Consider the following 27,494-nt stretch of genomic DNA (forward strand, 5'->3'; position numbering starts at 1 on the left):
GGATGCAGAGACGGAATGAGATGAGCCTTCAGGATGGGGGGGCAGGCAGGGAGGGAGAGAGAAAAGAAACAGAGGCAGAGAGCCTGAGAGGGGCAGAGAGAGAGGGAGAGAGAGAGAGAGAGAGAGAGAGAGAGAGAGAGAGAGAGAGAGAGAGAGAGAGAGAGAGAGAGAGAGAGAGATTGATTCTGGAACTCACGAGTCCTGAGACTGGAGGAGACAGACAGAAAAGGAGAGAGAGAGATGGAATAGTTTCAGGTGTCCCCACCCCCACCACTACAGAGGCCCTGGAAGTGGAGAGGTCAGAGAGCCCCAGAATTCAGGCAGGAGAAAGCTCAGAGGCCTTGGGTCAAAGAAAACTGAAATCCAGGGATCTTGAGCTTGGAGATGGAGTAGGGAAGAAAAAGAAATAGAGATTAGAGATTGATGATAGATAGATAGATAGATAGATAGATAGACAGACAGATAGATACTCTCTAAGGAGAGACAGCAGGGGCAAGCCGGAGTGGGAGGTCCCCTGGTGAGGACTGGGGCTGTAGTCAGGCAAGGGGCGGAGCCTGGGGTCTGGGCAGCTGGAGAAGGCGGGAAGGGGCGTCCCGGGCCGGGGTCCCTAGAGCAGCAGGCGGGCAGGCGCAGAGCAGAGCCGGGTCCTGCAGCCGCCGCGGAGCCGGGAGCGGGGCCAGCCCCCCCCCCCCGCCGTGATGTCAGCGGGGCCACTCTTAAAGGGGCAGGCCGCCTGCCGAGGGTCGGAATTTGGGCTGGGGCCTTCAGGAGCGGGGTTAGGGGTACAGGAGTGGTGGTGCCGGAGAAAGGGATAGTTTCAGCATCCAGTTGGAGTGGGACTCGGAAACCCAGGGGAGATGTCAGGCCCTCAAAGGAACCTGCTAAGCTTTTGAGGTTCTGTCCCCTCCAAACACACTGACAGGCACATCATTCTGCTGGCCTGCCCGATCCAGTGACTACATTCCCCATCAGCCCTGGCGGCCAGAGGCCAGCACCTGGAGCGAGGGTCAGGGTCTTCTCCGATGTCTTCTGGGAAACGTAGTCTGAATTGATTGCTCCCCTCCACACACTTATCGCTCCCCTCCACACACACTTGCAAGTGGGTCAGGAGAGAAAAAGGCCGGGAGAACGCTTCTGCCTGTTTTCTGCCTTGCTAATTGGTTTCTAAGCCCCCAGGTTCTGATTGTCTCGCCTTCTGTGACATGGGGTCCATCCTTTCTTCTGATCATGTCTGTCTCTCCATAGGAGGCCAGCCTTTCATCTCCCTTTCCATGGACTTCTCTGGATCCTGGTGTGTGTGTGTGTGTGTGTGTGTGTGTGTGTGTGTGTGTGTGCGCGCGCGCGCGCGCGTTTGCACTTTGCTCTGGGTGAGTATACACGTGTGGTATCTGGGTAGAGGGTCGGTCCTTTGCTGACACAATTAATGGTCAAGGGGTGTTCTTCCTCATTAAGTATTTGACTACTTCTTTAAAGCAATCTCTGTATGTCGCTCACATGCCGAAGGTGTCTTTGCTTTCATTTTACGGGTCTGTGCAGTCTCTCGCCCCCATCTCTCTCCACACCCCCTATGTTTGTTTCTATGTACAGCCGGCCCACCTCCGCACCCCCTTCATTCCCCAAGCTTACAAGAAAACATCCAAACATTTTAGCATCAGCATCCCAAATTTATTCTCCAGCAGCTGTGTCTGGGTGGGAGAGGCTAAAGGAAGGGGGTGGGGGAGAGAAAAGTCCCAGAGAGTGGCAGGCACTGCCGAGGACGTGGATGGGGAGGTGTGCTTCCGACCAAGGCTGGAGCCATGCACCGGGGCAGGTGAGCAGTGATGGGTTCTGGAACAAGTCTAGAACAAAAGCTGACTGACAACAGTCGGGGAAAGAATCCTCCGTGCATGCCAGGAATCCCCAGAGCTTGGAAGGGAGGTGGCCTGGAACACGGAGCCCAGCCTCCCACTTAACTCTACAACTGAAGTGGAGGTAGGAGGGGCCTTGAAGGATGCAGGCGGGCTGATCTGGAATCTTAGTCTGGAGCAGGCAATCTCATGAGACTACTTCCCCCAGGATGTTGTAGGGGGGGGGGGGGGGAGAAGGCATAAAACTACCAAGATGGAGTCTAGAACCCCACACGGAGTGGGGTTTCTGGGAACAGTAGGAACAGCATCCAGATGTTGGGGGTGGGGTGGGGAAACAAGGCTCAGCACAACGGAATCTAGAGCACAGAAAGGCTCTAGAGACTGCATGGCGTTTAAAATGCCAGCGACGCTTGGGAACAGCATCTAGAACCCGTTGGGGTGTAGGAAAGAGGCCAGAGGCTGGGGTGCGGGACCTAGAATCTGGACTAGAGGTAGGGAGGGGCTGCAGCCGGCGTGGCGGAGGGGGCACTGGGGACACCTAGTGGTGGCAGGTGAGATTACATGACAGGCACAGGCACTGGGCTTGTGGGGCTACGGGCATCTGGGTGCACGAAGTCCGGGTTTACGTAGGTAAAGCCCTGGAAATCCGATTGGTCGATGCTGGCTAGGACCAGGCGGTCTGGCGGAGTCAATGCTGGCGCCGCCCGTGTGAAGAACTTGTCAAAGTTTTCGCCACTGCGCCCACACTGTGATATGAACAGATGGAAAATTAAGTTCTGAAAATCAGAACCTAGGCACACCCCCGTAGTCTCTGATACTCCCTTTGGGAGCATCTCTGCCGAAGGGTCCCCACAACTCCACACACAGGTATTGAAGGTCGGGAACTCCAATCCCCAGGGATGGAAGCTGGGAGGGCAACTGACCGGACGTGGTCTGAACGGAGGTGCAATCTCCAGTCTCTCCAACCTCTCCCAGTCGATCCAGCGGAAAAAGCCATGTGCCCGGATGGTGGGTTCACCATCTGGCCCTGAGCCCAGGCGCTTTCCCGGGTGCTTGGTCAAGAACTGTGAAACACACACAGAGAGGGCCTGCCAGATAGCTCATTGAGTAAAGATTTGCCACAAGCCTGATAGATGACTGAGTTCAATCCCTAGGACTCACATGATGGAAGGGAGAAATGACTCCCTAAAATTGTTCTCTGAACTCCACATATGTGATATGGTATGTATGTGTGTGTGTGCGCGCACACACACAATCACAGATTAAAAAATGCAATTTAAAATGCCTTAAAAATCAAGTGTGGTGATCTAAGGATCAGAGAAAATAAAAAAGACATAAGAAAAATCCCAAAGGGGGAAGGAGGGAGGGAGGGAGGGAGAGAGAGAGAGCTGGAAATAGAAGATCTCCTCTGGATCTTCTATGCCAACTAAAGAAGAAGAAACTGGGGCTTGGGGCTCACAGTTTGGGCAACTCATCAAGATCCCTAAAAAATAAAAGTCACAGGAATTGGAGGTAATCTGACCCATCCAGCCCTGGAAAGACAGGCCTTTCCCTTTCGGCATTCCCCACAGTGTGCCAGGATGTGGGTACTGCAAAGGATGATGAAGAAGCCACCCTTGGTCTGAAATGACAGCAAGGTGGCAAACTATTGTTCAGCCAACTTTTGCAGCAGATGGCCGTAAAGAGATTTGAATGATGGGAATCTTTTTCTAAAAGAGTTGGCAACTGGGGTGTATGGGATGTGGATCTAAAGAAGTTGGGAGCTGGGGCTCTCACCCCCTTGCAGATGGCCACCGCTTCCCGGGAAAGTGACTTGGGATAGGTGACAGTTTGTTCCATGATGGCTTGAAACAGCTCCTCCTCATCTTCCCCATCAAAGGGTGGCTACAAAAGTAGGGAGAACAATGTCAGGGCTTGACAGACTGCCTTTCCCGAGCCTGCATCCCTTCATTATCCACTTCAAACAAGAGCATTCTGATAATGCACCTCCACCCCTGTGGACAACAGCCCTGGGAAAAACCTAGAAAACTATTCCACCTTCATCTCCAATTGCCTCTCTCACATGCTCCAATTCTGTGTGTCTCTCTACTATCTGCCTGTATTTTTCTGCTAATGGAGTGTTAATTAGGAAATATGTCATCTAATGAGAGAGGTAGAGAAGGAGAAAGACACACACAGAGGGACAGAGAGTCACAGAAGGAGAGGCTGCAGGGAAGACTAGAAACAATTACCCTCACTGAAAGTGTTCAGTCTTCCATGGTTAGGAAAGGCAATATGAAGTAAAGGTTTGCTTGTTTATCTATTTGTTTTGACACAGGGCCTCATTTAGCCAGGCTAGGTGGCTAAGATGACTCTGAACTCCTAATCCCCTTATGTCCACCTCCCAAATGTTGAAGTTATAAGCATCTAATAACATGCACAGTAACCTTTTGGATTTACAGACATCCTTCCCAAGCTCATACCACGGCTATCACTTTGTTCTGGATAGTGGTGATACGGTTCATCAGACCACTAAAGAGGTCCCCAGGAAAAGGATGAAACAAAAGCCAAACTGACGCGGCTAAAACAATGTTTCAGGACCGTGGACAGCGCTGCCCTGCCCCAGCTTCCTGCGATTTAGCACTAGCACGTTTTCTTAGACTGGGCTCCGGTTCCTTCAAGAATAATGCCTTACAAAAAGGAGCATCCACTCAATGTAGTCAAGTCAACACAGCCACACTTCCCCTTACCTGTCCTGCCAACATCTCATACAGCAGGACCCCAAAAGACCACCAGTCAACAGACTTCCCATATGGCTGATAGGCAATGATCTAGAAGAGAAAGTAAAGAGAGACGTCTTTTGAGACAGAATCTCATGCAGTTCAGGTTAGTTTCGAACTATGTATCGAAGGGTGACCTTAAACTCTTTATTCTCCTGCCTCCACCTCCTGCCTGTTAGGAATTCAGATACGTGGCACTGTGCCTGCTGTGGCTACTTTAAGATGTGCAGAACTTCTCTGGCCTCTCTCTCTCTAGATCCTGACCTATTTCAAGTGTTTTTGACACAAATATTTTCCACTCTGAATATTTTAGCAAGAGCTCCACCCTTTGGAAAATCCAGGAAATGATGTTTATATACTTGCAAGGTTCCTTTGCGGTCAGATATAAAGGCTACCTAAGGGCTGGCAAGATAACAGCTTGCCACACAAAGACTGATGACTAGAATTGGATCCTCAGAACTCACATAGTGGGATGAGAAAACTAACTCCCTGAAGTTGTTCTTTAACCTCTATATGTTACACACACACACACACACACACACACACACACACTCATAAATGCAATACTTTTTTTTAAGTGGTGAGAACAGGCCCTGTAAAGTTTTCTTAAAACCCCCACAAACATGCTGTGACATGTATACCCATGCATACACAAAGTAATAATAAACTTAATATTTTAAAGCCTATCTAGGCCAGGCACAGTAGCACACACCTTTAGTCCCAGAACTCAGGAGGCAGAAGTAGGCAGATCTATGGGAGTTCGAGGCCAACCTGATCTACAAAGCAAGAACCAGAACAGCCAGAACTACACAGAGAAACCCTGTCTTGAAAAACCAACAAAAACAACAACAAAACCACAGAAAAAGTTTGTCTCAAAAAGAAAAGAACAAAGGGGATGGGTTGTAGGGATGACTCAGTGGTTAAAACTGCTTGCCACATCAGTGTGAGGACAAGAGTTTGAATACCCAGAACCCACATACATGCCAGGTGGGTGTAGTGACCCACCTGTGATTCCAGCCTTGGAAGGTGGGGGCAAAGGACCCTTAGTACTAGCTGGCTCGGGAGACTAGCTATATCAGAAAACTCTGGGTTTGACTGAGAAAATATGCTTCAATGAATAAAACAGAAGAGTGGTGGAGGGTTCCTAACATAACCCTGGGCCTCTGCATGCCTGCATAAACGTGCCCACACACATGCAAATATGCATATACATGTCACTACACAAACACACACGAGAAAAATGGAAAGCGTTCCTTAACATTCAACGGCAAAGCTACAAGCACTATCAGTGAGCTGCCATTCAATTCTGTACTAAAGGGTAAGCCCCACACAGCCAGCACACAGAAGAGACAAAGCCTCACAGCAGGCATAGTGTTCTCAGGCCTTCCCACTCAGAATATACTAGAAATAGTCTCCACCTTCTCCACTTTGGAATAGTGCATGCTCCACTCACGCTCCTACAAGCCGATCCTACTCCTGTACACTACTCACCCTCTAGTCCTGCCGGCTTTACCCATTTGAAGGAGGGAGATCGAGACCACTGTGAGTGGTACCATTCCCTAGGCAGGAAAGCCTGAAGTGTAGGAATGGCACAAAGTGTATGGGCTGAGCACTGAGCACACGTGTGAACACATTGCTTTCTGCTCTTAACATGAAAGTGCTCGGCACAAGAGTCTCTCCACTCAAGGCATTGGTGGAGACTACCATAGATGAGGACACAAACCAAGGACAAGCCTTGCCTCCTAAGACTATTAGACAATTGCACCCACTGAGAGATGTTCACAGAGCAGCAGGCTCAGGGTTACCTCAGGTGCTATGTAGTCTGGGGTCCCACAGAAGGTTCGGGTTGTGGACCCAGGGAAGACATTCTCTTTACACATGCCAAAGTCTGTGATCTTGATGTGTCCTTCAGCATCCAGCATCACGTTATCCAACTTGAGGTCCCTGGAAGGTGAGAGTACAAGGAAGAATTGCAAAAGAGTAGTGTGATGGTCAGTGTTCCGTGTCAACTTGATACAATGCACTATCTCCAGAAAGAGACTCTCAGGGAGGGAATTGTCTAGAACTGGTTGGTCACTGAACGTATTTGCAGAGTTCCTTGATTACTTTAATTTAGATAGGCAGACCTAGTCTACTGTGGGTGAAATCACTCTAGACAGGATACTAGCTTCGTGAATTAATTCATTGCTCTCTACTTTTACCTGTGGGTGTGAATAGCCTTGACTTTTCCTCAGTGATGGAAACTGTAAGCCAAACCAAATTTTCCGCTCCTTGTTTTTGGTTTTTTGAGACAAGGTTTCTCTGTGTAGCTTTGGAGCCTGTCCTGCAACTCACTCTGTAGACCAGGCTGGCCTCGAACTCACCGAGATCCACCTGCCTCTTCCTCCCGAGTGCTGAATTAAAGGCATGCATTATTATTGCCCAGTGTCCCTTGGTTGTTTTTGTTAGGTTCAAAAATTGTGTGTGTGTGTGTGTGTCCAGGTGCCTGGGGAAGGATGCAAAAGAGGATGTCATGGCCAAGTGGCAGTAACGTACGCCTTTAATTCTAGCACCAGGAAGCAGAGGCAGGTGGAACTCTGTGAGTTCAAGACCAGCCTGGTTTACAAAGTGAGTTCCAGGACAGCCATGGCTACACAGAGAAACCCTGTCTCGAAAAACAAAACAAAACAAATAAACAAACAAAAAAGTCAATGTCATATCTCCTAGAGCTGGAGTTACAGGCAGTTGACTTCTGTCTTCTGCTGAACAATCTTTCCAACCCCCTTGTGGTGTAATTTAGAACAGCAATGGGATGCAAAACCCAAAGCAACTAGCATTCAGCAATCCGGAGCTCTGTGTTGGAATCACATCCCTTCAAGGGACCTATTTTCCCTCCATGGAAAGTGCTGGGGCTACTGACCTGTAGATGATGCCCTGGTTGTGAAGGAAGAAGAGGCCTATTGCGATTTCTGCAGCATAGAATCTGGAGGAGCACGTGGGAAGTGGGAAGGTCAGTGACAAGACCACCCCCTCCCGCCTCCCACTCCCTTACTGTTGCTGAGACTTACGCTGCATGGGGCTCCTTAAACTTGCCCAGCTGCTGAATGTGGTACATTAAATCGCCTCCAGTGACATACTCCATCACGAAATACAGGCGGTCCTGAGGAAGAGTATGTGTGGCTTAGTGTCAGGGACACACCACACCTGGACAGAAAGGTTTTATTGTTTTGATTTGGTTTGATTTTGGTTTTTCGAGCCAGGGTTTTTCTGTGTAGCTCTGGCTGTCCTGGAACTTTCTATGTAGACCAAGCTGGCCCCAAAGTCACAGAGATCTGCCGGCCTCTGCCTTCTAAGAGTTGGGATTAAAGGGCTGGACCACAACTGCCTTTTTTATTTTTATTTTGAGTGTTTTGCCTACATGTATGTATGTCTCCACATATGTACCTAATATCTTTGAGTGTCAGAAGATGACAATCAATTGAGGCCAAGGACGTGGAGATTCCACCATGTGGATGCTGGGAACTGAAAGAGCGGTAAGTGTCTCTAACTGCTGAGTCATCTCCCTAGCTCCAAACTATTTTTTGTTTGTTTGTTTATTTTGTTTTGTTTAAAGACAAGATCAGTGGTGGTGCATGCTTTTGATCCTAGCACTTGGGAGGCAGAGTCAGACAAATGTCTAAATTCGAAATCAGCCTGGTCTACAGAGCAAGTCTCAGGATGACTAGGGCTAGTCCTGTATTACAAACATACAAAGAAAAAGACAAGGATGGTCTCGTGTAGCCCAAGATGGCCTTGAACTCACTGTGTAACTGAGGATAATCCTGAACTCATAATCCTCCTGCCTCTGATTTCCAAGTGCTAGGAATACAGGGATCTAACACAGCCATCTAAGAACAGCTCTTTCCTCCTGACCACCTGGGACAGACATGGAGACCTCCCAATTCACTCTGCCAGTAATCCAGAGGAACTGGACGAACACATAGGCAAGCTCCGAGATTCTAGCCCTGCCACCTCAGAATCTCCTCAGCCCTGACTCTGTTACTCTGATTAGCTGATTTTCTAAGAGACCCACAGGACTGAACTGAAATCCAGGAGCACTGAATCTCATGCTGCAGCCACACGTATGTGTAGCTCTGCCTGTCTGGGGCCAAAGGTGGCCAGCTTTCACTGCGGCTATCAGTTTTTATTTCTCTAGGGGGAAACTGTAGATGGTGTGTGCACATATGTGTATGTGTGCATGTATGGGGTCAGAGAAAGTAGGATGCCCACCTCAATCATTCTCTGCCTTATTCCCTCGAGACAGGGTCTGTTAGTGAACCCAGAGTTAAGGTGGCACCCAGTAAAGACCCTGTGACTCTGTTTCCATCCCCACCCCCACAGTACTGGTGTTACAGATGCTCATGAAGCCACAGCTGGCTTTTTACATGGGTGATGGGAATTCAAACTTAGGTCCTCACGTATGCATAGCAAGCGTTCCTACCCACTAAGCCATCTCTCTAGCTCCTATTGTTTTTGTTTGCTTGTTTTGTTTTCGAGGCACGGTTTCTCTATGTAGCTTTGGAACATATCCTGGAACTCACTCTGTAGACCAGGCTGGCCTTGAACTCACAGAGATTCTGCCTCTGCCTCCTAAGTATTGGTATTAAAGGTGTGTGCCACCACTGCCCGGCCATAGCCCCTATTATTATTTATAGGCTCTCCACTCTTAGGCCCAGGTTAAGTTCAAGCTTGTGGCAATCCTCCTGTCTCAGCCTCCAAAAGGCCAGGATGACAAACGTAGGCCATTACACTCACTTACCTGCAATTAATTTTTGCTTGGTCAGAGACCAGGGAAAGTGAAGTCCTCCCCAATCCCTGAGGATTCTAACTTATTGTTCAATCCCTCAGTCTCAGGGAAATTCCCTTTTCTGACTCATACTTCAGTCAGAATCCAAAAGTAATGAGCTCACCCTGGAAGCCCAATTATTCTGGACATGTCCAATTAGAAGACATCACTAAGGGCTGGGGCTACAATTCGTTTGGTAGAATGCTTGCCTAGCATTCCCAAAGCCCTGGTTCGATCCCCAGCACAGCATAAACAGGCTCATCCTCTATGAATAGCAAGTTCAAGACAAACCTGGAATACACAAGACCCTGTCTCAAAGGAAAAAAAATTCCCATCTAACTTATTCTTGGCTCAAAGCCACAGAACACTGGCTACAAGCATTGGAAATTGAGTTCACAGGAACCACAGAGATTCAGACCACACCCACTCAGATTCCTTCCTCTGACCATGCCCTGCATGGCACCAGCAACTTCACCCTACTGGATCCCTCTTGTAGGACCACATTCATTCATTTTTAAAATTGATGTTTATGGGAGGTGGTGGTACACACTTTTAATCCCAGCACTCAGAAGGCAGAGGCAGATGGATCTCTGAATTCCAGGCCAGCCTGATCTACAGAGTGAGTTCCAGAACAGCCAGGGCCACACAGAGTAACCTTGTCTCAAAACACCAAAAAAATTGTTTTGATTAAAAATAAATAAAATTAATTTTTAAAATGATTTTAAATTAGGTATTGGGGCAGGTATGTGCATATGAGCACAGGGGTCCCCAGAGACCAGAAGCATCAGCACCCCCTGGAGCAAGAGTTACAAGCGGTTATGAGCCACTGCACATCTGGGACACATGGGAACCAAACTTAGGAGCTTTGCAAGAGTAGCCCATTCTCTTCACTGCTGGGCCATCCTTCCAGATCACTCATTCATTTCTTTATTTTTATTTTTATTTTATTGAGATGGTGTCTCACATTGTCCTGAAACTCACTCTGTAGACTAGGTTGGCCTCCAACTCAGAAAGCCACCTGCCTCTGCCTCCTGAGTGCTGGGATTTAAGATGTGCACCATCACCTCCAGACTTATTCATTCATTTTAACAATTTATTCATAGTTGTATGTGATATATAAGTGTGGTTACATGCATGTGAACCCATGTGTCCCATATGGCAGTAATGGTGTCTCTTAGCTCTTATTGCTTTGAGACAGGGTCATTTTCTAAACTGGAAGCTCACCAAAGTGACAAGCCTGGCTATCTTGGGACCTATTTGCCTCTGATCACCCCCCATTCTGCCCCCACCCCACCCCCACAATGCTGAGGCCACAGAACACACAGCTGTATCCTCATTTTTTTGTTGGTGGTGGTGGTGGTTGGTTGTTTTGTTTTCAAAGCAAGGTTTCTCTGTGCAGCTTTGAAGCCTGTCCTGGAATTCTCTCTGTAGATCAGGCTGGCCTCGAACTCACAGAGATCCACCCGCCCCTGCCTCCCAAGTGCTAGGATTAAAGGTGTGTGCCACCACTGTGCGGCCATATCTGACTTCTTAAGTGAGGACTGGGATTCAAACTTGGCCCTCACACTTGTGAAGCACGCGCTCTTACCCAGCGAGCCATCTCTCAGCACTGGCCACATCCTCTCAGAACACAAGGTTCTTTTTGCCTTTCCCTGAACTCAGCCTTCTGAACCATGATCCCCATCCCTCCTTCCTCACCGGTGTCTGAAAGGTGGAATGAAGCTGCGTGAGAAAGTGGGGCCGGCCTCCGGGACCTCGGCCTCCCAGGGCCAGCACACGTTTCTCCACTAGGGTGCAGTCCACGTCATCATCCTGGACTATGACATCTTTTTTCAGGATCTTGATGGCATAGAGTTCATCAGAACCTCTGCGCTCTGCCAGCATCACCTACAAACAGATGTCCGAAAGGACCAGTCCATTTGAGAAACTCAAGGCTGCAGGGCCATGTACCACGCTTCATACAGAAGACAATATGAGAGCCCCTTCCTTCTCTCCCAGAGGACCAGATATTCTGCAGTTGCGTCTACTCCCCTTCAGAAGAGTGCTGGCATGTAAGTCCCCCCACCCAAACTTCCCCCCTAAGGAATAGAAATCCAACCTCTCTGCAGGCCTCCTCCCCTCCCTCCAGAACTCCAGGAATCTAACCTTCCCGAAACTGCCTTTCCCTAGAACCATGAGGAAGCTGAAGTCAGAGATATGCAGGCGTCCTGGGCTGGCACTGAAGAAACATCGCTTGGAGTCCGTGGGACTGGGAGATGGGGAAGGAATGGGGGAGGAAGAAGGGCCCATCCGCACTCTCTGTGAGAAAGAAGAGAGAGATCCAGAGACAGTCAGAACCTAGGGAAGTCCCCAAGGGACACAGCACCCCCAAATGAAAAGGACCAAGAGAGACAGAATGGAGAGAAAACGGCATTGTTCTCATTCTGTGTTTAGCTTAAGAACATTCTCAGGCTATGCTCACCTGTAACCCCAGCACTGGGGAACCTAAGGAAGGAGAATGGAGAGCATAAGACCAGTCCGGGCTGCCACAAGACCTTGTCTCAGAAGATAAGAGAGAGTAGAGAGAGGTGGTAGAGGGGAGAGAGGGAAGAAGAGAAAAGGAAGGGAAGGAGGGAGCGAGGGAGCGAGGGAAGGCAGGATTCTCCATAGCTGGTGAACCTATTTTTTAAATTAACACCTAGTCAGATCCAAAGAATTCACATCTATAGATTTGCACCTGTTAGCCTCTAAACCAGAACTCCTTGAGGGATCAGAAGAAAAAAAATACACCTGAGTCTCACTTCCAGGTTTTCTGGAGATGGGGCCTGAGAACTTGGACTTGAAACAAGATGCAAGGGGACACAGTCTGAGGACACTGGTCTGAGGACAACACTGAGTTTTGATGATGGAGTGTTCTCATCCTTTCCTGCCTCCACCTCTCGAGGGGGGAGCAGGGGGTCCCATGACTGAACTACAACAGCTGCCACATGTGTCCCTCTATACCCACTGCCATCTTTTCTGATATGTGCTCTGCTCTGCAGGCAGAAGGACCAATTTAAAAATAAATAAATCAGGTCATATCTTCCCTTTGCCTTCAAAGCCTCTAACGGCTTCTGTGTATTAAGATTTTATTCCCTGCAGCTTCAAAACCAGGCTCTGATCGGTCCTGAGTGTCCTTCTTCTCTCTGCCCCTCCCTTTCTTTCCATGATATAAACCCTGGCCTCATTCGCCTAGTCCTCTATCTCCCCTCAAGGCCTTGGGAGGTGACACCAAGTCTTCTTAAAGGCTGTCCTGTCCCATCTCCTGCAATCTGTTCCTCCTTTAGACCAGAATTAAGTGTCTCCTTCGCAGGTGTCTCCTGATGGCTTTAGCAGGGTCAGCCACCTCTCCTGAGACTCCTTGCTACCATGGACAGCTCCTACGAGGCTCTGAGTGATTAGCATCTCTCCATCAGTGTGACTGTCGCCTTACTCCCTGGGAGATCCTACAGAGCAATCTGTTTGTTCTCCAAGACACAGTGCCTGGAGTAGAGCCAGGTTCAAGAAAAACTGCACCTGTATCTGTACATGTACAGACACATATCTGAGATAGAGAGATGGATGGATGGATGGATGGACGGACAGACGGACGGACAAAGACAGAAAGAGACAGAAAGTCAGAGTTTTTGCTTTTTTGTGTGACGAGATCTCATGTAGCCCAGACCAGCCTCAAACTTGCCATGTGCCTTGGACTCTTCAATCTGCCTGCTTCTGCTTCCCAAGTGCTAGGATTACAGATACAAGCCATCTAATCTGGCTTCAAGAAGCAGTTCCTACAGAATGTGTTCTTGTGCAGAGGTGTAGTCTGACCTTCTGAATTTGGGGCCCGATCACCAAGGGCATCTCTTCATAACCTCATCTACAATGTAAGTGGAACAGGTATAATTTCCAATAGAGTTAGCAAGAGTTGGTGATTAACATCTGCAAATCACTTAGAACAGTACCCTGTGTGTCCCTTTTTATCCAGCACTGGGCCTGAACAAGCTAGGCAAGTGAGCTCTATCTCCAGGCCTCTCAAGGACTTTCTTTGTTTTTTGAGACAGGGTTTCTTTGTGCAGCCCTGGTCTGTCACATAGTAGGTCTGCATTGGTGACACTAATGTGCGTTTACTGGTTATGGAGACAGCTGTGGAAAACACCACACACAGTCATACCTAATCATTGGTACTCATAGACTAAGCAGTTAGTCCACACTGGGTATGGTGACACATGCCTGTGACCCCAGCACTAGGGAGAGAGAGGCAGAAAGATCAGAAATTTAAGGCCAGTCTCAGCTACATAGTGAGTTTGAGGCTATCCCGGGTTATATGAGTCCTCCCACCCACCTACCGCCTTTTCTTCAGATAGTCTCACTGTGTAGCTTTGGCTAGCCTGGAACTTTCTGTATAGACCAGGCAGCCCTCAAATTCACATAAATCTACCTGTCTCTGTCTGTCTCCAGGATGATGGGATTAAAGGCATGTGCTACCATGCCCAGTTTAATATTTAAATTATCTCAGGATACAACACAGCTCCGCCCAGAACCCTCCATTCTTGCTTGGCTTAAAATCAGACATCCTCGTGAGGGATGACACAGCATTCTCTCTGATGCCATCTCCTTTCCTTCCCCCACACCCTTTGACCAAACTTCACTGTCCTTGTTGTTTCCAGACCTGGCTCCTACTTCAGGGGCTCACACATGCCCCTCCCTCTGTTGCAAGGCCCTTCTCTGGGGATCCTCACTCTTTGTCTTGCTTCATTTAGATCTTTGCTCAACAGTCCCTTTCTCAGGGAAATCTTCTTAGTGCAAGCTCACATTATTATCAGTAGAATTCCCAGTGCTTCTCGAAGAAGATCACAGTATTACCAACAGAATTCCCAATGCTACTCAGTGCTCATTGTTTTCCTTATCGCTTATGACTTCCTAACATATTGTCATGCACTTTAGTTTTTAATAGTAAGAGGACTGAATCTGGAGTTTCATGGATTCTAGGCAGGGGCTCTACCACTGAGCCACCCCCCCCGCCCCTCACTGGGGGATTCTAGGCAGGGGCTCTACCACTGAGCCACCCCCCAGCCTCTCACTGGGGGATTCTAGGCAGGGGCTCTACCACTGAACCACACCCCAGTCCCTCACTGGGGAATTCTAGGCAGGGCTTCTACCACTGAGCCACATCCCAGCCCCTCACTGGGGGATTCTAGGCAGGGGCTCTATCACTGAACCATAACAGTTCCTCATTGGTGGATTCTAGGAAAGAATTCAATTGCTAAGCTATAATTTCAGCCGCCCCCATTTTTTTTTCACTTTCCATTTTGAGACAGGGCCTCACTAATTTGCCCTGCTGTCTTTGAACACTCCATAGCTCAGGTTGTTGTTGAACTCATCCTGTAGACGGCAAGCCATGAACTTGAGATCTTCCTACCTCAACCTTCAGAGTAGCTGGGATGGCTGGCGGGCACCACCAGGCCAGAATCATGTCTTACATCATGGGTGAGTTGGATGGAGAAAGGACTGATTTGTCGGCTGCATAGGGATCCCCAGGGACTAGACCCTTGCCTTGTATGCAGAAATGGGCTTTTATTTTTTGAAAGATCAAAGGAGGGGAATTGTCACATTGCCTCCTCCCACCCATCAGCACTCTCTAGGAAGTTGTCCTGACTCTCAGACTATGCTGGTTCCCTGGTGCCTGAAGCTATTTCCACCATCAAACACAGTCCCGTTCTGATGTCTCAGGCTGTCTCCTTCATTAGAGAGGAGCCCTAGGGAATGGCCTGATTCTTTGCTGGCACCATGCTTCAGGAAATAGTGTTCAATGACCAAATGAGTGAATGAAGAGAACAGTGTCTTCACTACAGAGACACAAAGCTCAAGGGCCAATTCAAGGAGAAGCTTCACTGATTGCTCACTGTTCGGGGTAGACTAAGACCTCAGGACCTGTAATTGAACTCAAACACCTATGATGGTGGCCCTACCTCATGTAGTCACTGACATTTTTCAACAAACACAGAGTAGGTGCTCAACTTATGTGTGCAGAATTGAAGACAGGAATCAGGAAGATAATGAGTGATGCTCACCTCATACAATTCCAGGGGGTAATTACAGGCCTGCAGAAGAAGAAAAGCCACAGTCAGAACCCCTTGAGAGATAAGTAATTGCCCTAGAGCAAAGGCCCACAGGGGCGCCTAATACCCCAAAGTCATGGGGATTAAGAACTACAATTCCCATGAGACCCTGTGACCTAGACCCCTAAGAAAAGTTGAGGAAGGAGCCCTAAAGTCTTCTGGGAATTGTAGTCCCAGTCCCAGTGCTATACCAGGGATAGAGGGCAAAGCCGGCTCTGAAGATGGGGAGGCTGGGCTGGACTCCCCTGGGGGAAGCCAGTCAGTCGGTCAGGGTACCTCAAACTTCTGGAGGAGGCTGCAGTTGTCAGCATCGGCCACCGGTACATTGTAATACTCGCCCTCCTCCTGGTTCAGTAACTTGTACCTGACATACAGACGGAGACCAGGGCCGGGCAGGGATGGGGGGAAGCAGGGCACCCATGGGAGAGGCAAAGACATCCAAAGGGAGGTAAGTGACACAGAAAGACGGACACAGAGATGGAGAGAGAGAAAGAGTGAGATACGGAGAGAGGGGAGAGGCAGGAGGGGAGAGAAGAGGAAGAGGAGGAGGAAGAGGAGAAAGGGGAGGAGCTATGTTGGAAGATAAAGGGGGAAAAGATGGTGGCCTAAAAGAGAGACCACATATGGAAAGAGAAGGTAACACCCAGGTCCACCACCAGCCCAGCCTTGCTCCTCACCATCCATCCACAGGAGCCTTGAGGAGCTCTGAGACGCCAAAGGACATTGCACCCATGAAATCATTTCGGGATGTTCTATCCCAATCCCACACCTCCACACTGAGCCGGCGTTCCACATCCCCTGGTTTCAGGTTGCTGTGGGAAGGGTGGAAGCAGAGTGAGGAGCCAAAGCCATGGCTCCCCACTTATTTTTACCCCAGGCACTGGAGATTTCCCCAACTCTGACCCTCAGAGAGTCTCCCCCACTGTCACAGGTTATAAACATAGCTATCACAAGCTCTCTCCATTCCTCCCAAATTCTTGGTCCCTTTCCATCAATTCTCTGCCTTTTCTCTCATTACTCTGACTTTCTGTGCTCCTTCTCTGGGTCTCTGTCCTCATGTCCTGGCTTCCTTTTCTGTCCTTGTCACTCCCCTCCTCCTCTTCTCTTTGTTTCTTTCCTTCCTTCCCTTCCTTCTCTCTCCTTCCTCTCTCCTTCAGTCCTTTCCTTTCTTTTGGTTTTTTTTGTTTATTTGTTTGTTTGAAACAAAACCTCTCTATGTCATTCCAGCTAGCTTTGAACTTGCCTCAACCCCCAAGTTACTGCCATTACAGGCATGCACAACTATGTCCAGCCTCTTGATCTTCCTAGTTGTTTCTGTCAGTCCATCCATCTGCCCTTCTCTTCCTGTGCCACCCTACTTCTTTTCCTTTTTCCTCTTCTGGACTCTTCTCTGGACCTCTCTTTGTTTTCTTTTTTTTTTTTCTGTTCTCACATATTCTGACCTCCTGTCTGAGCACTTGTGTGTCCATCATCCTGCCCGCTCATTCCCTCTGACTGCTTCCTTAACAATTTAAATATTTTGAATGTGTATGAATATTTTGCCTGCACATGGCTATACACCACGTGTGTGCCTGGTGCCTGTACAGGCCAGAAGAGAACAGCAGGTCCCTTGGAACTGGAATTGCAAGTGGCTGTGCCATGCAGGTGCTGAGGTCCCAGGTCCTCACCAAGAGTAGTACTCACACTTCACTACTGAGCCACCTCTCAGTCCCTCGGTCTGCTTCTTGAGAGTCCTGTCCTCCTCACTCTGTCTCTCCTCTGATATTCTCACTCTGACATGTAGGGCACTGAGGGGGAGTAAATACCCAGAGACCTTCTGGATCATTCCATTCCTGTCTCCCAACTTCTCCTGTCTCTTATTAGAGATTTCCTCTGCCCTCTACCCTGCCCCCAAGCACTCTAGGTGGTGTGGGTTACTGGGACTCTCAGATCCTCCTCTGTCATCACAGCCCCAGAGCTCACAACACGAAGGTCTCGTTCCACACGGGATTCAGTGTGGCTTTCACAGTCCTCGTCTTCTGTTTCGTCAGGTTCCGAGGGTCTGGGATGAGCTTCAGTTTCACATAGGGATCAGACAGACCATTGGGGTCCATAGGAATGAGGTTCCGGGCCTCGCCAACTGAAGGTAGAAGGCAAGGAAGGATGACTTCTTGAGTTAGAGATCCAAGAAATAGCTCCCACCCCTCCCACAACCAACAATCAGGAATGCAGGATCACAGCCAGCAAGATGACTAAATGATAAAGGTGCCTGCCACCAATCCTGATCATCTGACATGGCAGGAAAGAATGACTTCTTCCCACTGTCTTCTGACCTTCATACATTCACTGTAACACACAGTGCACACACGTACACATAGATGTACACATGTACCTGATAGATAAATGAATGTTTAAAAATAATAAAGAGGGGGCTGGAGAGATTGCTCAGAGGTTAAGAGCACTGGCTGCTCTTTCAGAGGTCCTGAGTTCAATTCCCAACAACATTAAAGATGGTGACTTACAACCATCTTTAATGAGATCTGTTGCCTTCTTCTGGCACATACATGCCAGTAGAATATTGTATACATAATAAAAAATAAATAAATAAATAAATCTTAAAAAAATGAAAAAGTAATAGAGGCTGGAGAGATGGCTCGGTCATTAAGAGTACTTGTTTTGCAAAACACCTGAGCTTGGTTCCCAGCACCTACATGGTGGTTGGCTACTATAGCTCCAGTTCCAGGAGATCTGACACCCTCTTTTGGCCTCTTTGGGCACCAGGTACTCACATGGTGCTCATACATACATTCTGGCAAAACACTCACACACAGAAAATAAATACATCTAAAAACAATATTTTTTTAAAAAAGAATTTAAGGCCAGTTTCCTTTCTCTAGAACTTATCTTTCTACCACCTATATCCAGGACATGTGGCCTGTTGCCTGGAGCATGTGCCCAGAAATCAGCATATTTCTTCCACTAGAACTCAGGAGTCTAGAGTCGAACTCTGCTTGGTAAGTCAGATCTTGGCTCTCATTTCACCCTCTCAATGGCCACTAATTGGAAATCTGGGATGAGATTGGGGGATATAGCTTAATAATAGAGTGCTTGATAAGCACAATGAATTCCTAGGTTCAATCTCCAGTACTAGCGCGCGCACACACACACACACACACACACACACACACACACACAAGCCTGGCGTGGTGTTGCTTATCTGTAAACCTAGCATTAGGGAAGTAGAGCCATGTGGGTCACAGATTAGAGACCAGTCTTTCCTGCATATCTGCTACATATCTAGTTTGAGGGCAGCTTGGGCTACATGAGACCACAGCGGGAAGACGAAGGCTGAGGCAGGTCTTCTGCTAGAAAGGGATTGGATAGATGGTGGGGATGGTGTCAGAGATGTGGGCGGTGTCTTTGGGGGGTGTGGTATGCCATGATGGTTCCCCACAGAGAACACCCAAGGTGAGTTCAGCCAGCCTCAGCTCTAGGTTGAGGGCGTGGCTACTGAGGAAGCAAGTCCTCACCAGTGATGTGGATCTCATCTGACGTGGGAGCCCGGATTTCCAGTTGCAGACGTCCACGGCGCTCGGTGTGGTCCACGCCGCACAGGGAGGGAACGCTGCGCACACAGCGTCGGTGCACGTTCATCTCGCAACCTGGAGGGACAAAACTGGAGTTAGCATTTCAGGCACAGGCGCTCACCATTTCCCCCTTAAATCTCCCCTCCACCCAGACAATGCATTGTGGTTGAAGGAGCGCCCTCTAGTCCCCGATCTGGGCTAGGGCAGCAGACATCCTGGTTGGCACACTCACAGGAACATTTCATGCCCTGGTGCACCAGACCATAGAGGAGGGAACCACAGTGGTCGCAGAAGGTGGGGCTGCTGTAGCTGTGCAGGCGGAACTTGTGCTTGTTGCGAGGATCCTAGGGAGCAGAGAAGAGTCATTTAGGGAAATAGGATTGGGGGAGGGTCCTAAAATCTTAAGAGAGGTGATTTTTTTTAATGGTTTATTATTTTTGCCTACGCATGTCTGCACGTGAATGCAAGTGCAGGTGGAGACCAGAAGAGGGCGTCAGATGCTCTGGAGCTGATGTTACATGAAGTGTGAACTTCCCAATACGGGTATGGGAATGGAACTCAGATTCTTTAGCAAGAGCAGCAAGTGTTCTAAACTGCTTTGCCATCTCTCCAGCCTTGGAACTTTTTGTTTTTATTTTTAGGCCATGAGATGGGGTTTCATGTAGTCTAGGCCAGCCTTAAACAAGATGTAGTGGAGGTTGACCTTGAGCCCCTGATCCTCCAGCCTCCAACTGAGATTGTAGTAGGCATGGACCACCATGTTTGGATAGAACTACCAACAGAGAAGTGTCCCCAGTCAGAAAAACATCCTTTCGGTATTCTTCCTTTGGCCTCGCTATCTATCAGCTTTCTGCTCCACCTCTCTCCTTTCAGTCTATCTACACGAATTCACTGAGATCCTGCTGTATGTCAAGCCCAGCACTGAATAAATACAATTAGAAATCTGTCACGTGGAGGGACTGGAGATTTAGCGCTATGAAATGCCTGTCTGACCTTCATGGAATACTCTGCTCCCCAGCACCCCATAAACTGAGTGTGGTGGTTCATGTCAGAGGGTCAAGAATTCAAGGTATCATCCTTTAGCTGCAAAGCAGCTTCAAGACCTATCTCAAAAAAAAAAAGAACAACAAAAACACTTGTCACCTTACATTTTTCTTTCTAATGGAGGGAGATGAAATAATAAGCACAGTAAATAATAAATAAATAATATAGTAAGACAAATGTTCATGGCTATTTTGGAGGAAAATAAAGCAGCGGTAGGGACCATCAGAAACCTGATGGCACAAGCCTGTCATCCTATCTATTCTTGAAGTGAGACAGGTGAATCAGAAATTCAAGGCTAGCCTAAGGTGCACAGAGAATTCAAAGCCAGCTTGGATAACTTAGTGATACCCTGTCTAACATTTTAAAGGGGCTGGGAGTGTTGCCCGGTGATACAGCACTTGTCTGGTATACATGAGACTCTGGGTTTGATCCCAGTATTTAAAAAAGAAGCGGGGGGGGGGAGGCTGGAAAGAAAGAGGCAGCAGGGGAGGAGGAGGGAGAGAAGGAGGATGGGAAGGAGATGAGGATGGTGAGAATGAGGAGGAAAGAGAGGAGGAGGAAAGAGGAGGAAGAGGAGGAGGTTGAGAATGAGGAGGGAGAGGAGGAGGAAAGAGAAGAAGGAGGGTGAAAATGAGGAGGAGGGAGAGGAGGAGGAAAAATGAGGAGGAGGGTGAGAATGAGGAGGGAGAGGAGGAGGAAAGAGAAGAAGGAGGGTGAAAATGAGGAGGAGGGAGAGGAGGAGGAAAGAGAAGGAGGAGGGTGAGAATGAGGAGGGAGAGGAGGAAAAAAGAGGAGGAAGAGGAGGGAAGTGAGAATGAGGAAGAGGGTAAGAATGAGGAGGAGGAAGAGAAAGAGAGGAGGGAAAAGAAGGAAAAAGGAAGATGAGAAAGAGGAAGAGGAGAAGAGAATCAAGGAGCAAGATGGAGAAAAAAATGAAAGGAGAGAGAAGAGTGGGAGGAAGAAAAATGGGGAAGAAGAAAAGGAGGAAGATGAGAAGGAGTAATATCTGACGCTGGAGACTCAAAAAGGAGTGTTCAGGGAAGCTCTTAATCCACAAAGTGGCATGAGAGCTCCCAGAGTTCATCTCTCTCTCAACTTGCTCTCCGAGGACCGGTGAGCCACCCTTAGCCCCAGGTCCTTCACTCGCTGCCTCCCTCCAGCCTGCCTTCACCAGGCTCCATGTGAGACAAGAATCAGTTACAGCAGGCACCAGAGGGCCTGACCAGATTAATGGGAGACTCACAGCAGAACTTAGTATGTGAGACATGCCCATTGCTGCTAGTCTGACAGCAGTTATTGTGGTGCTGTGGTTATTAGGAGGGATTTTATTGCTGGACCTGAAGAGCTCTGAGTTCAAATAACAGCTAGGTCACTTCCCGGATGAGTGATTTGTGGGGTGGGGGAGCAAATTCATTTCCCTGTTGTGAGTCACAGCATCCTTCTCTGTCAAATAAAAATAAACATTCTTTCTATGTCTTAAAGCGACATTAAATGCCCAGGGTCCAATTACTCAGGAATTTAGGACATCAGTCATACCTTCCCCACCCATATTCCACCCTGCAGGGTAATGTCTGGTTCTTAGAAAATTATTTTACTTTTCCCTGCTCCGTTCTTCCCTTCCTTCCTACCTTCTTCCCTTCCTCCATCCCTCTCTCTGATTTTCCTTTCCATCCTTTTTACAGGCTTGTTTGAAACTTATTGTGTAGCTCGGGATGTTTCTTAAAGTCCCGATCCTCCTGCCTCTACCACTAAGATGCAGGCATCCATTGCCATGACCAGTTTACACAGTGTTAGGGATGGAACCCAGGGCTTCTAGGCAGGTGCTCTGGCATCTGAGCTACAGCCCCAGCCTCAGATTTACCTTTCTCTGAGCAAGCATTGGAAAGATTATCCTAAAGGGAGGAAAGTTAAGATATTCTCAGGCTTTCATTTATTTTAGTGAGATTGCTATCTTTACCTTTTAGATTTATGATTTTATGTGAATGAGTGATTTACCTGTATGTATGTATGTATGTATGCGTGTATGTATGTGCTACACATATATGTGCCTGGTGTCCACAGATATCTGAAGAGGGCATTTGATCCCCTGGAACTAGATGGTTGTGAACCACCATTGGATGCATGGAACTGAACCTGTGTCCTTTACAAGAGCAAAAATTGCTCTTAACCACTGAGTCACCTCTCCAGTCCCTAGTTTTCTGTTTGGAACTTGTGCACGCACGTATGAGTGTGCATGTACGTGTGTGTATATGCATGTGTAGGCACACATGTGGGGGTCAGAGGACAACTTGCAGGAATTCCATCCTCATCTTCTACTGTGTGGGTCCCAGGGATGAAATTCAGGTTGCCAGCCTTGGAGCAAATGTCTTTACCAGCTGAGCCATCTTGATGATCCAATATTTTCCTTACTCTGTTTCAGATACTATCCCAAGGGTTTGGCTCAATCGATACTGGACTGGAAAATGACCCCGTAATTAGGTACAATTCTCACCTCACTTTCTAGCCCAGGAACTGAAGATGTACTGTAAGTAATTAAGCCAGCTATTTCAACACACACCTGTCATCTCAGCATTTGGGGAGCTGAGCCCTCAGTAGAATAGGGTTTTAAGGACAGCCTGGACTACATAGAAAGATCCTATCAAAAAAAAAAGAAGAAAAACATGGGACATGGTGGTGCACACTTTTAATCCCAGTACTCAGGTAGCAGAGGCAGATGGATCTTATGTGGTCAGCCTAGTCTACACAGCAAGTTCCTGGCCATCTAGGGCTATATAGTGAGATGCTGTTTCAAACAAAACAACAAAAACAAGACCTCCAAAAGAAGCAAAAAAGACTTTTGATCTCTCCCAAAGAAACAGAAAAGCCTTTAAAATGTATTTAAATTTTTAAGGAAGACTGTAAGAGATAATTCCTCATTCATAGAGGGACTGGCATTCAGATCATGTGTTCTAGTTCAAGAGTCTCTGCTCAGATGGGAACAGAAGAAGAAGCAACTAATCTTATGAGCAATTATACGGATTCAAACCTACACTGGGTGTAAAATAGTTGATGAGTATGTATGTAATCAGGACCTCATAAGACACAGCAAGCGTTGGAGGCAAGCAGGTGCACAGGCAGGCAACAACACACCCTGGCAATGGTACACAGTGGTGCTCAATATGTGTTCTATGTAGTCACATTCTTTATGCAAATTTGTTTTCTTTACCTGACATGCAGGCAGGTGCCTCATGAGCCTCCATGGATCTTTCCTCCTGCCTTTTCTTTGAGACAGTGTCTTGCTATTTAGCCCAGTCTGCCCTCGAACTCATGATCCTCTTGCCTCAACTTACTGATTGCTATCTTCCTATGATAGCAACTTACTGATTGCTATCTATGAATCATATGACTATCTCTTGCCTTGTACCAAACTCTAGGAAGAAACAACCTCCGTTGAACCACTAAGGTAAGATTGGAAATGTCTAGATTGACGCTACCCTGTTCAACTATGTAGTTGTTCAAATTTAAATTGATCTGAGCAAAACAGCGTTTAGGTTTCTTTTCCTCACAGCATCCCTGTTTTGTGCCAGCTGCATGCTGCTGATGGCAAGCATAGAAAGAAAACATCTCCATGACCACAGGCAGGTCCACTGGCCACTGGTAGGTCACAGCTCTATTTAACAGGGGAAGAATCACTGGCTTGATGAGAAAGTGAAGAAGCAGAAAGAAACCAGTGCCCTGAGTTGACTGTGTTTATCAACCCCTGCTGTGCAGAGGGACAGGGCAAGATGGTTGTGGATCTGCATGGTTTCTGTGCACTGTGGGGTCTCTCTGAGTCTCCCTAAACATTTAAACGTCTTTTATCTCTACCACTTCCTATTTCACACACACCCTTAAGAAAAGTCCTATGTAGCTCAGGCTTGCCTGGAACTTGCTATGGAGACAAAGCTAGCCTTCAATCCCAGATCCTTCTGCCTCCACCTCTTAAGTGCTAGGATACCTGGCTTGTGCCATGACACCCGACTTCGAATTTCTCTTTTCCTACATCTCTGTCCATCTTCTGAGATTTTCTCTGCCTATTTTACTATTTTGGTTCTGGCATTAATAACTCTCTCTCTCTCTCTCTCTCTCTCTCTCTCTCTCTCTCTCTGTGTGTGTGTGTGTGTGTGTGTGTGTGTGTGTGTGTGCACGCACCGATGGCAACTTCATCCTTTCAATGACTTTTGGTCCCTTCAAGCCCTGCTTCCTTTCTATGCCTTCACCTGTGTCCCCAGTCTCTTCCAGGCCCCCTTCTCAGTCCCCCTTTTCAGGCCAAGGGCAAGGAATCTGGGCCAGACTAGCTCCCCCTATCTCTTCAGCCCCCCTCCCCTCCCAGCCTTAAAAATAGAAAGAGAAATTGGGACGGACGCCGAGGGGGTGAGGGCGGGGACATGGCCTGAGGAGGAGGAACCAGGTGTCTGGGCACTCACGTCCGTCTGGGGGCCCTTTCCAGCGCCTGGACACTCGAAGGTCACAAATTCGTGGCATCGGCGGTGAACCACAAAGCTGCAGACTGGAGATGAGAATGCAAGAGATACAGAGGCAGGGAGAGACCCCCATAGACACAAATTCAGAGCCAGGCATTCCAGCCCACAGAAGACCACAAAAAGAGGAATTCCCACATAGAGTCCAATAGAGAGAAAAATTAGAGGAGAGACTCAGACCAAGAATCACATGGAGACAGACAGACACAGCCACAGAGAGCAGGACGCAAAACCCCAAGAGATAGACTTGAAGGAAGACAAAAAGAGACAGAGAAACACAGTGACACAACCCCCATGTGCACACGTACGCATACACACACACACACACACACAGAGAGAGAGAGAGAGAGAGAGAGAGAGAGAGAGAGAGAAGAAAGCAAAAGGAGAGAGGAAGACGGGTTTTGAAGAGAAACAACAGAAATCCTTAGACATAGCAGAGAGCAGCAACTTGAACAGAAGTGAGTCTGGGGGCGCTGCTTCGGCCCGCCCCCCACCTTGAGTCACTCTGTTCTCAGCCAAGTGGCAGCTGGTGTTTTAGGACTCGCCCCCCTCGCCCGGCCCCCACCCGCCCATTAGTGACCCCACCCGGCCTGCCCCTGCTTTAGGGATGGATGGTGTTGTCATGGCAACGATAGTCTGGGGAGGGGGAGCTCTGACTTTGCATCTCCAAGCCCCTTCCCCCCCTTCATCTCCCCTTTTCCAAATCTCTCTGTTCCCATGGAAACAGATTCTCCAAATATCTGTCCCCACCTGGAGCCGGCCGAGGGAGGGGCCCCCAGCACCACCTCCGCGGTGGCCCTGCCATCAGAGTTTCCTCCCCACCACAGGCTGTGTCTCTGCCACACCCCCCGCCCAGGGCTCCCCCGCGCCTCTCTGGGGACCACAGAACACGTGTGTCAGCCGCCTCAGCTGTCAGGCCCCAGCCTCCACCCTCGGGGGTCCCAGGAGTCCAGGTCTCAGCTCTTACCTTGACATTGCAGGCCCTGCTTTCCAATGCCCCTGGAAGAATCAAGGATCTAAGGTCAGTGCAAAGAAGGGTACCAGGGCCCTCCCACCTTTGCAAGACACAGGTTTGCGGTTTCCCATCCTCACCCAGGTGTCTGTGTGAGTCTCAATCTCTTTCTACTAGAACCAAGAAATTCTAGTCCCAGCTCCTTTTCCCTTGAACCCTGGAATCCAGCTTCCAACCCCTCCTCCCTCAGACCCAGAAACCCAGGCTTCACCACCCCCACCCTTGAGTCCAAGAATGGGTGCTACAACCCCTTTCTGCACAATCGCTTGGGGGCCGGTGTGATATGACCGACCCTCAAGTCCCCTCTTCCTCCAGCCCTCTCCCCCAGTCCGCTTCCCTCACCAGATGAAGTCGGTACAGTGACTGCAGAAGGTTGGCTGCTTGAAGAAACGAGCGGTGAACTTGTGGCTCTTCACCTCGTGGACCACCTTCTGCCTCAGCGCCCCCTTTCTGCAAAACAGGGGCCGGGGTCCCCCCTCTGAGTCGCCTCCGCCGGGGCCCAGACCCGCCATGGCCCCAGGAACGCAGTAGGGACCACGATCTGGCCCTTTTTCTGAGGAAACAGGTGGACGGGAAAGGGGGAACTCCGCAGACTCAGAGATGGGAAGGACAGGGGCGAGGCACCTAACGGTGAGCGGAGCAGGGTAGGAAGCAGCACCCCGTCACCGGCTGCACCGAAGGGGGAGCAGGCGGGTGGGGTCAGAGCAGAAGGCAGGGGCACCGAAGAGCCGCAGGCACGGGCGGCGGCGGCGGGAGCTCCGACTCCCGGCACCTGCTGAAATGTAGAAGCTGGGGGTGGGGGGTTGGGGGGGTGGGAGAGGCGTTGCCATGACGACCAAGGGGCGGGGTTTCAGCTTAAAGGAGCCCCCCCCTCGAGAATCCCGGACAGATGTCCCTCCCTCCTCTCCACGTGCACACACCCATTCCGCAGGCTATATGCAGGTAGGGTGTGTCCTCTTAGACTTGTCCATCCCCTTCTCTCCAAATCCATTCCATTCTGTCATCCTGGTCCCCCACACTCCACTTTCCTCCCTACTCAGTTGCATGGGTCGGTCTTGTCAGGCTCCTGAATCTGGGCTAGATCTGTGGGTCTCTGGTCTTAATCCTTGAATCAAGAAACTTATGTTCAGTGCTGAGGACTTCCGAATGAACAGAGAGGCTAGCGTCTCACTCCCGTGATGCTGCGGGCTCTTTATTGCTCTCTGATCTCTGAATTTACAGCTTCGCCTCCCTCTGGTTGTGTCCCATCTTTCTCTCCCGTTTCTTGTCTCTTCTTCTCTCTCTTCTCTCCTCTGTGTTTTCTCTCCATTTTCCCAATCTGCCTCTCTCCTTTTCTTGCTCACATCTCTCCTCATGCCCCACATGGTGCACTGGAAATGTTTCCATCTCCCTGCCTTTCCCGGTCCTTTCTCCACTAACATGTGTTCCCTGCTTCACCTCTGCCAGTTAAGTTCAGCGTTTCCCGATGTCCGTCACTCCCTGCTTTTGTATTTCTCCCCTTCTGTCGCTAGGGGATGCTCTCCCTGAATAGTTGCCTGTCGCTCCTTTCCTATGCCTCTTTCCTTCTGTCCCCATCTCTCGGACCCATTCAGGGTTTTTCTTTTTGGCTCTGTGATCCTCTTTGTCTTTGGGAATCCTTCCCGACTCCTTGTAACTCTGTCTCTAGAAGTCTCTTCGCCCTCCGCATTCTCCTGTGACTGTCTCTGGGAGTCTTTCCCTCCTCGGTGTCTCCCTGTGATCGCCCCCTCTCTGGGATTTCTCCCTCCTCTATCTCCCCGTGAGTCTCAGAGGCTTCTTCCCACTGTGTCTCTCCCTACAGCTCTCCGTCTCTGGAGGTTTCTCCC

At 49.0% G+C, this 27,494-nt stretch overlaps 1 protein-coding gene across 1 annotated transcript; it reads right to left on the reverse strand.

The window, feature by feature from the left end:
- Nucleotides 1-1,643: 1,643 nt before the first annotated feature.
- Prkcg (protein kinase C gamma) lies at nucleotides 1,644-26,429 on the reverse strand. The gene is made up of 18 exons (XM_087910070.1): nucleotides 25,993-26,429; nucleotides 25,606-25,637; nucleotides 24,585-24,667; nucleotides 19,328-19,439; nucleotides 19,039-19,170; nucleotides 17,492-17,648; nucleotides 16,207-16,341; nucleotides 15,806-15,893; nucleotides 15,482-15,511; nucleotides 11,556-11,708; nucleotides 11,109-11,297; nucleotides 7,654-7,745; nucleotides 7,506-7,568; nucleotides 6,412-6,550; nucleotides 4,577-4,657; nucleotides 3,624-3,731; nucleotides 2,771-2,911; nucleotides 1,644-2,593 (listed from the first exon to the last, which is right to left on the reverse strand). The coding sequence occupies exons 1-18, from the start codon at nucleotides 26,160-26,162 to the stop codon at nucleotides 2,405-2,407; spliced, it is 2,094 nt and encodes a 697-aa protein (XP_087766196.1). The 5' UTR covers nucleotides 26,163-26,429; the 3' UTR covers nucleotides 1,644-2,404.
- Between the last annotated feature and the right edge of the window lie 1,065 nt (nucleotides 26,430-27,494).

This window comes from Myodes glareolus, chromosome 1, assembly GCF_982192425.1.
Source record: "Myodes glareolus chromosome 1, mMyoGla1.1, whole genome shotgun sequence".
In the NCBI taxonomy this organism is placed as follows: Eukaryota; Metazoa; Chordata; class Mammalia; order Rodentia; family Cricetidae; genus Myodes; species Myodes glareolus.